The sequence below is a fragment of the Atractosteus spatula genome, chromosome 3 (assembly GCF_055471065.1).
Source record: "Atractosteus spatula isolate fAtrSpa1 chromosome 3, fAtrSpa1.hap1, whole genome shotgun sequence".
NCBI classification, from domain to species: domain Eukaryota; kingdom Metazoa; phylum Chordata; class Actinopteri; order Semionotiformes; family Lepisosteidae; genus Atractosteus; species Atractosteus spatula.
Genome location: NC_142708.1, coordinates 73447380 through 73462588, shown reverse-complemented (window position 1 = coordinate 73462588; position 15209 = coordinate 73447380). Strand labels below are relative to the sequence as shown.

The window sequence follows — 15209 nt, the reverse complement described above, 5'->3', positions numbered from 1 at the left end:
GACACCATGCATCGCCCCATCATATGCTGGGATTTCAGGGATCTGTGAAAAGGAAATGGGTGTTTTACGTCTAGAGGGGAGAGAGAGACAGAACACTGAAGTATATGTCCACCTCGACACACAAGCTTCTTAAATAAAAAAACAAGGTCAGGTTTCTGAAAGCTCGCTAACGATTTCGACTCGGTCCCTAACAGCTGCGCTCTTTCCTCAGAATCCAGGAAGTCAGCTGGTCTCGGCATTCGAAGGTGGTCTCTGGTGATTCTGATCATGGACTCCCTCATCTCGCCATACTAATGAAAAAGTCTAAAAAAAGCCAGGTAAGACGTAGCCCAGAGAGGGCATAAACGAAGGAAAACACCGCCTATTTACGTCACTTTTTTAAAAAAAATAAGTAGCCCGTATATCGCAGTTCTTACTTTCAAATTGGTTTGATAAAAACCCCCAACATGTTTTATATTTAAGGAGCTTATCGGTTGCGAACAAATGAATAACGTTTTCTAACATATAGATATATAGTTTAAAAGTATGTAATAACGGATGGAGTGGAATAAACTCGATAATTATTAAGTCTTTTCCTTTAAATGACGCGCTACGCGCAGTTCGGCATAGCAGCTGTAGTTTCATTTTTAAAACACTTTAAGTGCATTTTCACACTCCCTAAAAAAGTATTTTTAATTTTAAAAAAGACAACACAGAAATAGTTCGCGGTGATAACGTCGAACACAGCACAGTGTTAAAGTAGGTTTTTGTCAAAAGCAGAAATTACAACATATACAAAACAGTTGGGGCCACTATAGCTAGGAGGAATCTGAACGGAAAATAGACTATAAACTGTACTATAAACAGTGAATGTGTAGCTGACAATCTGAAGGGACTGTGTAAAAATTCCCAAGATAGTAACTTCCATCCAAAAATGTCATGACGCAGTTAAGGCCAGCCATAACTATTAACGTGCTCTTTAAAACACAGGTACAACTAAAATCTTGGATTAAAAACACAGAAAACCGGGGTCTGAAGCAAGCCAGCTGCTTAAAGGCTATATGGAAACTTTTACCGCTTCACTGTAAATTACAGTAGTCCAGAGATCGTTGCTCAACCGGTTTTAACAAAGTAGTACAATTCTAAAAATAGCAACAAAAAATTACAAAAGCTCATTAAAATCAGGTTGTGAATTTAGTTCCTGGAGTGTAATAAACAGCAGCATATGTGCTTGAACTCTCGATATCTTTTGAGGGAGGAGACAGTCTTGCCTCTCCAAGCATCACGCGAAGTGATGAATTAGATCACAGACTTAACCTTTTTCATTTCTCCAGAGCCCGACTCGATGGCTTCAGTAATGAAATGCATACAGCTTAGGTTGGGTGCTGCACATTAAGGTGCCTGAAGTGGGTCCCCTTCTGTATATAAGTATATATATGTCCCCATATACTGTACAGTCTGTATATGGACTGTATATTCTCCAGTCATTGTTTACACGTCTGTATTGTTTACATTCAAACTGTCTACATGTTTACTTGCACATTGTCTATTGTTTGTTTGTACATTGTCTTGATGCACTGTTTGCACTTTGTCTTGTTTTTTACACTTGTTTTACAATCGAGAAACTTTCTGTAAGTAAGAATTCCATTGTACCAGTACCGGTTACATATGGCAATAAAGTTCAAGTTCAAGTTCAAGTTCATATAAAGGAAATATTTGGGGTCTGCTGCAAGAGATCGAGATAGAGGAGTTCATTAGCCATACTGTATGTACATACAGTATACAGTACAGTGGGAATCTTATTCGCGCCGTTCTCTCAGGACAACACCACACAATGTTGAGAGTACATTACAGAACAGTAAATAATAAACAGTGACAGTATGTACAGACAGTAAAGAAACAGAACAATCAATACGTGGTAGCTAAGTCAGACGTGCAGAGGTGCATTGAATTCTGAGGCATTGCACAGGTAGCTGTTCTTAAGGGTAGAAGGGTGCCGTAGGGTAGAAGCTGTTCTTAAGCCTAGTGGTCCCTGCTTTAATAGTGTGCTACCTCTTGCCAGAGCACATGGGGCAGCACAGTACGTACTGAGGTATCCTGAGTGATGGATTGGGCTTTATCGCAACAGCGGATGGTGTGAATATCATTGTTTGATGGTAAGGTATCGGCAGTTCATGAAGCTAGAGTATGGACTGTTTAATCCTGTGTCATTAGGTATCAAGAAAAAATATATATTGCAGAATGTTCAGATAAAAATCATTGACTTGGAAGCTGTCACGATCGTCATCCCTCCTCTTAAAGGCGCTCCGACCCTTTCGGATTTTAGTCGATTACGTGCACCTGTCCCTTGCTTTGTCGTTTATTATTTAAGCCTGGAGCTCCCGCTATTCCTGGCTCAGCATTGGAAACTCACCTACCAGCGGGTCCAGGAGAGACCCTCGGCATAGGCTTCCTCACGGCGTCCTGACTGTCTGAGTCCGGGGCTCAGAGCGCCTGGCCTCGTTACCCTGTTTTTACTCCTTGTTCCTGTTCCGGATCCTGTTCCGGATTTTAGCCTTTGTCTGTCTTGGATGGTTCTCCCGGTACCTGGACCCTGGTCTGCGCCCCGGATTTGTTTTCTTTATTTTTTAAAACTTTTTATTGTCTTTTTTTTCTTTATTCTCTATGTACAACATCCTTGGGTTCTGGAAAAGCGCTTTATAAATAACAGCCATCAGTATTGTGCTTGTTTCTTAAAAAAAAAAATGGAATTTGTTTTCCCACACTGCTCCTTTCAGGGGGAAAAAAGGCGAATGGGTCAAATTCAGCACAAGCGGCATGAAGGACTGGACACCTTTGACCCCGAGACAGGAATGGACTTGTCCGTGGCCCCGGAAGAAATCCTGGTGCTGATTCTCAGCCACCTGCCGGCAAAGACCCTGCTGAGCAACTGCCAGCACGTGTGCAGGCGGTGGCGGGCCATCGTTCAGAGCCAGGCCTTCTGGAGGTTCAAGTGCCAGGGGGAAAGGAGCACCATCATCTACTACAGCAGATACCTCCCGCCCAACTTCGACTGGAGGCGTTTCTACCTGAAACAGCCGTTCAACAGGAACCTCATCCGCAACCCCTGCGGCACAGGTGAGTTTCGGGGGGGAAAAGAAACAGGCTGAGAGCTTGGAGGGTCCTCAAACTAGGGCATCCCCGTACACAACATACTGAGCTTAAAACCAGGGTGAGCCAACCAGCGCTCACTCATGAATTTAATCTCGGTGAGAGGCATGCTTGGGCTGACCCTGCAGCCCTGGTCTTGTTTTGTGTATTAAAAAGTCAAACTGCTTCAGAAATCCATTGCTGCTCCCATGCTTCTGTAGCAGCAGGTGGACAGAGTGCACATGACTCCCTCTTGATGGGAAGCTACAGCGGTTCACCACCAGTTACCCCCCCCCCCCCCCCCGCTAATTTACCGCTGGGTGGACTGGGGCAGGGTGCACTAAATAAATCCCTTCAGCCCTGTATTATTAATGATAATAACAGCCTTATGATCTCTCTGTTTGTTAATGTTGCACTTATGGTGTAAAGAATTATTATTATGGCACTTTAAACTTTAAGCTCAAAAGTCGTTTGTCCACAATGGCTGCTGCTGTGTAAGTAATGTTTCCACAGTGAATTTTACAAGCCTGCAACCCTGTTTCATTCATCAATAACTCATAAGGTAGAAGAAGCAGTGTTGAAATTATTCCTAACAGTCATCCCTAGCTCTGTAAAACCATTACTGTCTTTCATAGGGATTCAGTGGGGCATGAAAGGGACAGATGATTGATTGAAGTATGTTAATAAAAGTATTAAGATTCCATGCAGTAACACAATATTATTACAATTAAACATGATTAATACAACTTTAAATCAAGAAGCATTCATGTAGCACAGAAGTACGCGTACCTTAATTCCAGGCCTTGGCATAATGTTTCACTTGGCTTTGAAAGCTTTTCAGACAGCAGGGAAAACGAGTGAGGCCGCAAAGTCGCAGCAGAAATTATTCCAGACGACGCTCGCGGGAGGGCAGTGCGGGACAAGACTGAAGTCGCTCGCAGAATTGAATTTCAGACGGTGTGATTTACACTTCAAAGATCGCCGCGACAGAGGCTGCAGGCCGGACAGGTCCCGGAGTTCTCCCGGGTTGTAAACTCTTAAGTGTTTATTCGCACAGGGAGAAAAGGGCGGTTAGTAAAGGGCTTTTAAATGGGTTTCTCTTTGTATAGCACCCTCCTCGCAATTCCTCCTGCCCCGACGTTCAGGGTTGCGTCCACGTTATGTCCCGAACTGGTTGGTTTCCTTGGCCGCTTGGCTGTGCTCCACTAACCCTGACTCTTTCGATCTCCGCGCAGAGCGCCTGCAGCACTGGAACATTCATAACGGGGGAGACGGCTGGATCGTGAGAACCTTCGACCACGAGGACCTGACGGGAATCAAGTCCACATTCGTGTCTTCGTACTAGTGAGCGTCTCTGCATTCTTCCTTTTTATGACCCACTAAAAAAACAACCCCCACCCAAACCCCCCCAAAAAAACAACAACAACAAAAACCCAAAACCAACTATCCCTAGGCATTCCTCTGTTTATTCCGTTACACTGCAGGGGAATCGGCCAGGGACTGAGTTTGCGTCTCAGGAGGCTGTATTTCCACGGCAAATACAATCGCCTTGCAAGGTGGAAATTAATTAAAACGGCAGCTAACATCTCCGGAGCTGCACACGCAACGTGGGATTTATAGAATATTAATAGATCTATTTTTTTTTATAAATTCCATCTGATTTTAATAATAGACATACAGTTAGCTGTGAGGAATTATGCACCCACGTGAGGTCCATTCTAAGCACTATTGATTAAACAGACATTCATCACCAGCTCTCTGCAGCCGCTGGCATGAATTCTGTTTAGCGGTTCTAGAAAACACGAATGATGGCCAAATCCAGCAGTGAAGAAGGAATCTGTCACTGTCAGGTTCCAGTGCTCTGGATACTGCATCTAGTAAGTAATTTGGGTAACTGGGTAGCTTTTCAACTTGGACAGTAAAATACATTGAACACCAGGACGCCTGAGAAATAGATCCTATGTTGACTCCATACTGTAGGTGTATTGAGAGAGGCAAGGTTCCGCAGAGTTACAATCTTTTTACTTACTGCTCTATCAAAGCTGAGCCCATCTCACAGCAGAAGAAATCAAACAGGATCCATCTGAGCAACCCAACATCTACAGAGCTTGTGTAGTTACACAAGAATTGTAAAGTGATTATTAGAAGTCAATTTTCCATGTAGTAATAATAATAATAAAAGCTCATATAGTGCTTTTCTGGACATTTCACTCAAAGTGTTTTACAGGTAATGGGGACTCCCCTCCACCACCACCAATGTGTAGCCCCATCTGCACGATGCGCCAGTACGCTCCCCACACACCAGCTCTCAGTGGGGAGGAGAACAGAGTGCTGAAGCCAGTTCAGAGAGGGGGATTATTAGGAGGCCATGATGGGTGAAGAGTCTGGGGGAAATTTGGCCTACACCCCTACTCTTTTAAAGAAATGCCGTTGGATTTTTAATGAGTGAGAACCTTGGTTTTAGTTCTCATTCAAAGGACGGCGCCTTTTTCCAGTATGGTGTCACTATACTGGAACATTAGGACCCACACAGACTGCAGGGAGAGCACCCCCTACTGGCCACACTAACACCTCTACCAGCAGCAACCTGAGCTTTACCGATGCAGGTACTGGCCAGGGTCACACCTGCTGAGCTTCAGTGGGCTGCCAGCTGTGAGTTGTGGGGTGAAATAGCTGCTGGCTAAATATAATGTATCAGATTCAGGTTCTCGGGCTTGTGCCCTTGCTGCTCCCCACCCCAGTTCGTCCCTCACCGCATGGGTGTGAGCCCAGGTTCCCGGCGTCACTCAACAGAGGTCTTGCCGGCTGAGCTAAAGAAGACCTTCCTCAGCCCTGGCGGCCAAGATCCCTGTTATGTGCGGGGGCATATTCGTTACACTCTCCCTCGCTTAATTCGCCGTCCTCGGCAAAGGGCAGTCCCATCCCACTGCTGACACCAATTGTAGCAAATTTGGGTTTGCGCGGAAAAAGAAACCAGACAACGCTCTTGTTTGGCACACAAGCACTTTTTATTAAGCTTCTGTCAGCCAGCTATGAGCAACACAGACAAACTCGTACTCAGGGTTGACACATACAGTACACTAGGGAGGTAATCGGGACACGTACACAGACTCAGGGTGGTTGCATATTAAGGGATAATAACAGACAATAACAGGTAAACACTAAACTGCTGTTTACACAGATGTGATTGGGATTATTTACCTATAAAGCCAGGGGATGCACTCTCACGCCCCATCTCCTGGCTATAACTCCCAGCCTGCCCTGCGGTGCGAGCACTACCCAGGTGCGCCACCTCCTCATCACCCAATGAGGGCACTAAAATAACTTTCCAAAATGAAAATCTCATTCATTACAGTTAGTCTGGTTGTGTCTGTAACATGAACTGCTTGATATCATTTGGCAAGATGTAAAAGCCTTTTTCATTCCACATTCGTGGCCCTATTGGATCAGAAACCCAATAATCCCAATGATTTTTCAAATCACTATAAAGCTCTCCCTCCATTTCTTCTCTGTGGTACTGTATTAATCCGTGGAATCTGTATTTTAGCTTTCGCAGGCTTATCACCCAGTTATGATAAAAGGTGATCTAAAAGAGAAATATCAAGCATTTGACCAGTGTAGTTAGTAAATATCTGTGGAATCCACACCTTGTCTCCCTAAAAGCTTACATTTGATTGGCAGCACACAGTAATCTAGGGGAAGCTGGAATGTGATTGGGACTATAAATAGACCTCCAAAACCTTTATTGTGGTTAACACAGTGCAATTATGGTGGATCATTATGAGCGTCCAAGTGTGTTTAGTTCTCTCATGAAGACCCTGCAGACCTGTGAATTTAAAAATGACATGTCTCATTGCAGCTGGTGTGAAAAATCCCAGACCATTGACCTGCTAAAAGAAGGGTTTTGGGAGAAGATTCTGGATGAATACCAGCCCGAGATTACAGTGAATGACTGGTGAGTTCTTAATGATAATGACACTTGGAAGTAGTGCTCTGGACTTTGGTAGTAGTCATGGGTGTTACCAGTTCGAGAACTGCAATTTGTTAATTTCTTGACCTTTAAGGAGTGTTGGAGACCGCAGTAGTGTCAGCAGGATGCTGCCTTTTCTTTTAATTAAAACAAGTTTCCCCGTCATTGTCTGTGGGAGATGATGTATCTTTTTTTTAACAGATCCATCGCTTTGACCTGAAGGGCTCATGATTTGCATCTTGTACTGAATCAAAGAGCCTCTTTGTGCTGCTTTGCACTCTGGGCTGCCAGTCTTTTTATAAAGAACTGAGCTGAGTTCACATCCTGCTTTCCTTTGTCTGTTAAAAGGTTTTCAGCACACAGAGACTGTGGAGGGGAGTACCAGATGTTTGTTCAACTCCTGGGAGCCAACAAGCACAAGATCATCAAGGAATACACTACAGACCTCAGAACTATACCTGTTCTGCCTTTTCAACAGTGGGACCAGGTGCGCTGACAAGAGTCTTATTTTTATGTTGGAAACACTAGTAGGCAGATAAGGATCACCCTGATTTTTCTGCACCTCTGGTTCAAACAGATTGTCAGTGAGCAGAACATTTAATAGTTTCTAAAGCAGTGTTAAAGGAAGTGCAGATCACAATATAGTACACTTACCATCACATCAGTCATGTTTAAAATATATTGAGCTATACCATATCTGTAGAACACCTTCCACATGACTGATGGGTTTGGTTCTACTCTTGCAGAAAGTAAAGGGCAGACCCATAAATTAAGGGAATTATTATACTTCTATTTTATCATCAGCACTCAGAGTAATCCGTCGTTTTATGCCCGCTGTTGTTTTGGCAGATCACCTACGTTTTCCGAAACTACGGACCCGGAGTGCGATATGTGAAGTTCAAACATATTGGGAAAGATATCTTGTTTTGGAAAGGTCACTATGGAGCTTGGGTCACGAACACTTCGGTCACCATCAGGCTAGAAAGTCCAGAGAAGTGACTCTTCAACAGCCACTTTCAAGTAAGTTTCTCTGCTGCCAGTTTCGGAGCCCACAGTCTTACACATTTGCAGTATACTGGGTACACTTTTTAAATGTTTCAGCATCAGCAGCAAGGTAACTCTTCTTAGATGCCAGTCAGTTCACTGTATGTTGTACTTTAAATCCTGAATGCAGCTGTGCTATGAACTGCTGTTTCGTAGACCTCTGAAACTGCAATAATTACAACAGAAACTCTGTAGATATAAGCAATAAATAGAAACTTTTACAACACACAGGAGATATTCCTGACTTCAGGAGAGTGACATTTGTTCTAATAGTCCATTTCTGCATGTTTCCCTTTCGACACAGAAATCCAGTCCTCCCATCATTCATCGGCTGCTCCTTTGTGCTCCAGAGCAGGCCAGCAGGCCAGGACACCGCTATCCCAGCATCCTTGGCTTGACTTCATTCCTGTCCTTCCAGTGCAGCTGGACAATACAGTAACTTGTTCTCATTCCAGGACATTGGAAGGGATACTTGATTTTCTTTCGACAGTGTCAGCTGTAGGATTCCTTCATTTTGTCAACCAGTAAGGGTTTTGTTTTTATTGCATCTAAAAACATATCTGTGCAATATACGTGTATTTAAATTTGAGTGCCTCTAAAATAAAAAAATACTTTACATTTTTTTATTGAACAAGACAGCAAAATAAATGCCTTACATCTGCAGTACGTTGATAAAACTAAGCAAGGCACTTATTTACAGTGGAAAAAAGCTGAATACTTACAAACTGCCATGGGGGAAAGCAAACATCTTCCAGATGACAAGATTGGTTCTGTTCTTTTCACAAGTAAAGGGCAGACTAATATATTATAAGAGGTTATAATATTTCCACTTTATCATCAACACTCTTCTAATGCATGAGGGTGCACTGATCTCTGTATCTATCACATGAAGCGGTTCCCTGTCGAGTGAGTTGAATGTCACTGTACTGGCTAATTGCTTCTTCCCCTCCTATCACACACGTTTTCTGCATCTATATGCCAGTGCATGCGGTTCGTGCACATGGGAGTAGAGGTCTTGTACTGGTAGGCTCATTGTGGAGCATGGGTCATGAAAAGCTTGGTCACCATCAGGCTAAAAAAGCCCAGAGAAGTGATACATCTCTGAGGATAAGAGCCAAAAAGTCAGGTCACTTAGAGTGGAGGCTTTTCATGTCATGCTACATGACAGAAGTATATTTAATAGATTGGAAACAACCACTGAGGAAATAGAGGTAAAACCTTATTTTGTTTAGAAAACACTTTCAAATGAAGACTGCAGAGGGGGTGATGCAGATATGGACTGACCTGACTGTGAAAATCATGAAACGCGGTTGTTGAGAAATCTCCCAACTGACAACGAAACAAAAGAGGAGACATTTCTTTCTGAACAGAAATCAGTTGGACTTTCATAAACCCTAATTGGGAGAGATCCAACAAAAACAACAAATAACTTCTACTTTAAAAACCAAGAATTCTTAAAATATGTTCTACTTTTGTTTTTTTCTTCACTTTGCTGTTCCCATCAGCTTGTGTGATCCTATTCTATCCAATCTGACGTAGTCCAAGACTTACTCATTTAGATATTCACAAGGTGTACAACACCTATGTTTTGAAGATATTTGAGGATGCTTCTTGAGTCATTTAAGTGTTGGCTTAGCTAGCTTGTGTAAAGAGCAGACCACCGGCCACTGGATGGGGTGTTCCAGACCCCCGTGCGGAGAGAGGCGTTAACCAAGCTGCGCAGGTGTGGACTCACAGCCAAGAGAGCCCTCACCTCTCCTCACCCTCGCAATCACAAGACACAGGGAATAGGCTTCACGGCAAGAGCAAGAGTCTGTATAAGGTTCTGCCAAAGAAATCTGCAACTGTTTTTGGGAGCGACTTAATTCGAATTTTAAAAACCAATACATGCAACAAAAAAAGCAATTGGGCTTGTCGTTAACATTTCAAAACAAACATGCCAGAGCCCTGGTATCACTGACCAATGTCTTTGCTGATCAATTAAATTTAGGCACCAGTAGGTCCCGGGTGCCACATAGTAGTAGCACTGTCTTTTTCAATCCATGCATTGCGCTCCATGCTCTCTTAGTCTGGAAGCGCTACGTTCCAGGGGTGCATTCATTGCAGTTAAATTACAGTTTACTACCCAGGAATCTCATTGAAATTTCATGACATGGTCTTTGCAGGAGAATAAGAAATAGAATCCCCTTGACGCAGGGGATATCACACTGCAAAAAACACTCATGTTCCTTGCTTCTCACTAGACCAGAGCTTCTCTAACTTCATGCCATACCCTGCCCAATCAGAACAGGGCACGGCCTTGTTCATGGCACCATTTTCAGGGTGAGAAATCGGCACCAACACTTGACTCATCTCCATGGCCCACTACTCTTAAGACGGCCTTCTGTAAGACGGTCTCTAGCTCAATGTCTTCACACCCTCCCTAGAAAGATAGATAGAAGGACAGCTAAGATACTCACCAGGTTTCGAAGCAGAAATCTCCACACTTTTCCAAAAAAATCCTAAAGGTCATGTTCTTCAGTCACTTCCTTGCTCCCTCTTTCCCTCCCAGGAGAACAGAGGTTGACAGGCAACTGGGTGGCTCTGCTTTCTGTTTTTGTAAATGTCACCTGACCAATGGCCTTCCAGCAGGTGGTCAGGTGAGTGAAGATGGCAGGTCGTGCCCCACAGCTTTCTGGGACACATATCGTCTCTACCTACTGCCCTCTTACTCTGCATAATAGGGAAAAATCAGTGGTCAAAATCAAGTTGGTCCAAGTGCATAGAATATGATTATTTAATAATAATACACTGCAATGGTATTTTTATATTTCAGGGTTGGAAAGAATCAGCATTGATGAGTGCATTCCAAACCACAATGCAAGCAAAATGTACACAGTAACCTGTAAAACCTCCAATTCACATCACAAAATAGCCGACATTTCCAGTTATGCGCAGCGCCATATTATGCATTTCAGAACAAGGCAACAAAACTTCCGGTGATGTGAAGCAGCCTTATCATATTGCAAACAAGCAGGCTTGTGAATACATCTCTTTGAATGCATTATAAATACTATTCTCGATTTCATGATGGTTTTGCCGACAAATACAAACTTGTTAACTCTGCATGCAGATCACGTTGGAACATTTCTGTGGTGAAATGTCTGATGCACAACCTATACTCATTTGTTCGTATATCACATTCGTGAGCAGGAAAGACCGCTATTTAGCATATTGCAATGTGTGCAAACTCACACCTGCCCATAGCGAGACCTGTGCTTTGCGACAAAATGCTGACAAAATTACTTTCACAAAGTTTGCGATTTTGCACTTACTTCGGAATTTGTCAAGTTTCGCTGTCAATACCCCGTCAATTAATTGATTTTGTTACCGAGAGTTAATAACCAGTCTGTGAAATTGGGACTGCAGTCCCCCTTCAAGGGTGATTCATTAAGCTTGCTAGACTGGATCATGGCTGGCCACCTCTTATCCTCAATACTTGCCCAGTTGTGATTTTGAAGCCGATACCCTGAATGAGATCTTCAGGTTGATAAGCTTACAGATACCAAATGAACAAGAGAGACCGAATGATCTCTTCTCAGTTTTGATCATTTTAGCCATCCTGTGTTCAAATGAATTTAATGAAACACACTCAAGTGGTTTCGCACAGATAGTAAGGACAATGGCTCTAGATAGCTCATAAGAAACTTCAATTATGTGCAAGACATGTAACTGTGTCGGGAACTCGAGATAAAAAGCTCTCTGATCTGGTTAAGCACAATTAAAACTCCTGCGTGGCATATGAAGCCCCCAGTAGGGAACCAATTAATACCTTGCAGACTTACGTCAACTCCAATTCCTTTCCAGGTACTCCAAGGACAGAATCCGAGGACAAGGTCACAAATGATACTTCACTAGTCAACATAATGAGATGTCGTTCATTTCAAGCTAGGGAGCCTCAAAGCCTGCAAATTCATACTCTTGTTTAGTTGAAAATGATGATGACCCGGGGGTCAGTTCTAATTACAATGACGGCTAAAATGACAGAAACTCTCGTAATTGAAATCATAACTAGAATTGCGGTAAGATTTTGTTAAACCACGGTGCAACATCATTTGCAGTTATACTGGACTAATTTTAATTATACTGGTGTCAATCATAGCAACTCCTATTCAGAAAACAAAACATCCTAATATGTGATGGATTTGTAAAATCTTGTTTGTAAAAATTATGAAATGATAACAAATCTAAGAAAGTGTTTTATATGTTTAAGTGTATAAAGGCACCTACCTACAGGCACAGCAGTACAGATATTCTGTGGCAGAACTACAGTGACACTTAATTCTGCTAAATTACTTGTAACAAAATGCAACTAAGTGCACCGCTGCCACACAGCGCATCCCTGCATCAACACATACTAAAAAAGGCCCTAGATTTTTTTTTCAAAACTTTTTTTTACTATCCTTGATAAAGATGAAAGTGAGGGTTTCTTAAATTAGGTATGTAGTAGTGATAAAACACATTCCCAAGATTAAATTTATGGATTTCATCTTAGCCTGCCAACCACGGCAAAAATTATATTGCTGTGAAAGGCACCGTATCTCGAGTTCTGATCTAGTTTGATCTTGCAAGTTCCCAATTCTAAAACCTGTCACTCATCTTGCTGTTTCCTGATCAATGTTTCTGTGTAGCGCTGAGCCTCGACCCAATTAGTACCACTAAACAGCTGGTTACTGCCCACGGAAATCACCTTCCATTTTGCATTGTGACTGAACCATAAACCACCTGAGAGAAAGAAATGCAATTACCAGCGTCTAACACTTTTTTGTGATTCTTTCAGCCCTTGGTATTAATGTAGAGCCCGTGACGTGAACCCCAGCCTTCTGCAATCACCACCCATGTGAGATGCACAGGCCCCCTGCAGTGTTTGTGGCTGCTCTGATTTATGCTTGGTGTTGCGTTGCCAGCATCTTTATATTAAGGTCAGGGCTGTTTTTTCTTTGCATACTGAAGAATGTAGTACTTGTTTCCTCCTTAATTGAAAAGAACAACAAAAAAACAGCTGAAAACCAAAGGATTCGGTTTGTCCTCTGAGTACACTACTTGATCTGTACACGTGCACGTCTTCCGCAAGAGTAATCCTGAAAGGTCTGTTTCGTGTGGTATTGAATTAAATCCGAACAGGCATTTTGCTGTTCCACAGGAAAAAAAAAACTGGCTTGGATACATCTGGAAAAAAGAAAATTCGACCTTGCCCTTTTCAAACATCACTGCCCCACTCTGATGTGAAGTGGACGTGGCAGAGTGGTAGGTAGCAGATAAAGTGAGTGTTCTGTATGAATTATTGACTCGTCTTGACAGCGAGAAATCACACCTTCTGCTTAAAAAGCCGGCCCTTTTTTTATGATCATTATCGCTCTTTTAATAACGGGTATCTGGCTTGTCTTTCCCGGAGGAGAACATGTAAAAGTGATAAAAATTAATTCTGCCCGGGCTACCAGGGATTGCAGCAGTGCATCGTACATTGTAAACCCATTAGATGTTCCCTGTGTGGTCTGTGCAACTCTCACCTGAAAACCACTGACCAGCTGGGTCAAGCTCTAGCTCTGGGGACTCATTTCCAGAGAATACACAGGACGTTTCAACCCCACTCCAGCAGGGGGAGCTGTTGCTCTACATAGTCACACAGCTTCCTGTATTTTCCTTATCCCTCCCGGATGCAGAAGGGGGAAAAAACACCTTGATTTAGTAAAATGATGAATTTGGTCGTTCACTCAGAGCATAGTCTTCTGGGTAACTAGCATATTTACAGCACCAGCCCAGGTAAAGTAATATAGACTCCCAGTTCAGCTAAGAAGACAGAACACTCAAGTTCTGTATTTTAAATATGCTTTGAATTTAAATTTGTTGGTCTCTTCTGGTGATACTGACAAACAGTCAGGTATACAGATAAGAATGCATTTTTATTAATGGTGATACAGCACACATTCCCCTACACAGCAGAAAATTAATTTAAAATCCCCATCTATTTTTTTTCTTTTGCAACCCAGACACATGATAATAAATAATTGGAAATGAAGCTGTTTTGCAAACATGTCAGTTTATGTAGGCCATAGCTATCCTGGTGGCGAAGATCGAGGGCATTCACAGCTGTCAAGAGTTTATCTTTTTCACTTTTATTGTATCCTTGCAGCCAAATTCAGGAGTGAAGCGAATTGTGGAATTTTGCACGGAGCTTTAAAGGTTAGGTATGGTTCCCTGAGAATCTGCAGACAATGGCATGGCTATAAGGAGCTCGAAGAGCTGGGATTTGAGCGCTGTTTCCAGTGTTATGGAATAAATGTGCGGAGACCAGGAATGGGCCAACTCAAGTCCTTCAGTGGACTGGATCTTAACTAATTGAACTAATCATTAGAAGAAAAACATCTGACTTTATGGGTTCTAAACCACTGCTTATTGAAAAACCAGCATGAATCCCGACCACGAGGAGTAAAGTCGACACTTCCTGGCATAGGGGAACTTGGGTATTCTGCCAACAACAAGTTCACACGAGCACGCTTCCACTTCACACGCTGACCAGACCCAGTGGCCAGATTTGATCTCGACCTGTAACTCCTATTGTCTTCCAGCAGAGGGCACTCCAGACATGCAGCCCCTGCCTGCTGAACACTGTGCCAGCCATCTCACTGACCTGCAACAGTAGCTTCCTTGAAATGCAGGGTGGGAATACAAAGTTGCATCCTTTACAATATCAGTGTCAGCACATACTTTTATTGGTACCCCTAAAGGTCACTGACTGATGTAAATCAATGCTATTCCCATTAGCACTAAAGATTTTTTTAAACAGCCTCGGTGAAAAGCATATGAGATAAATGCTGATATGTTCAGAAGAGGTTCTTCTTTTGTAGCCAATTAAGGATGTCTTTTTTGTTTGTTTTTCTTTGGGGGGGGTGAACAAAGTATTCCTTTTAGCAGCTCTGACCAGCCTGAGAGAAGGGAAAGTGATCAGTCAGGCTGCTAGGTTCCTGGCCAGCTGGCGAAGGGAAGGGAGAGACGTTTCACCTGCCCTTTGTGTGACTCGTGGATCCTGGCACCTCTCTGGACAATG

At 42.9% G+C, this 15209-nt stretch overlaps 1 protein-coding gene across 1 annotated transcript; it reads left to right on the top strand.

Annotated features, from left to right (window-relative positions):
- The first annotated feature begins 220 nt into the window (after nt 1-220).
- On the top strand, nt 221-8753 carry LOC148838713 (F-box only protein 44-like). Its single transcript, XM_088911100.1, has 7 exons — nt 221-317; nt 2757-3096; nt 4344-4452; nt 6968-7063; nt 7427-7565; nt 7928-8098; nt 8427-8753. Exons 1-6 carry the CDS (start codon nt 294-296, stop codon nt 8075-8077), a joined length of 858 nt encoding a protein of 285 aa, XP_088767226.1. The 5' UTR covers nt 221-293; the 3' UTR covers nt 8078-8098; nt 8427-8753.
- Nucleotides 8754-15209: the final 6456 nt, after the last annotated feature.

What these genes read in the sequence shown, in the direction of transcription:
- LOC148838713 (XM_088911100.1), top strand. Translation starts at nt 294, where the DNA reads ATGAAAAAGTCTAAAAAAAGCCAG. An exon ending in AAAAGTCTAAAAAAAGCCAG is followed by an intron (nt 318 to 2,756) that starts GTAAGACGTAGC and finishes TGCTCCTTTCAG; the next exon opens with GGGGAAAAAAGGCGAATGGG. An exon ending in CCGCAACCCCTGCGGCACAG is followed by an intron (nt 3,097 to 4,343) that starts GTGAGTTTCGGG and finishes ATCTCCGCGCAG; the next exon opens with AGCGCCTGCAGCACTGGAAC.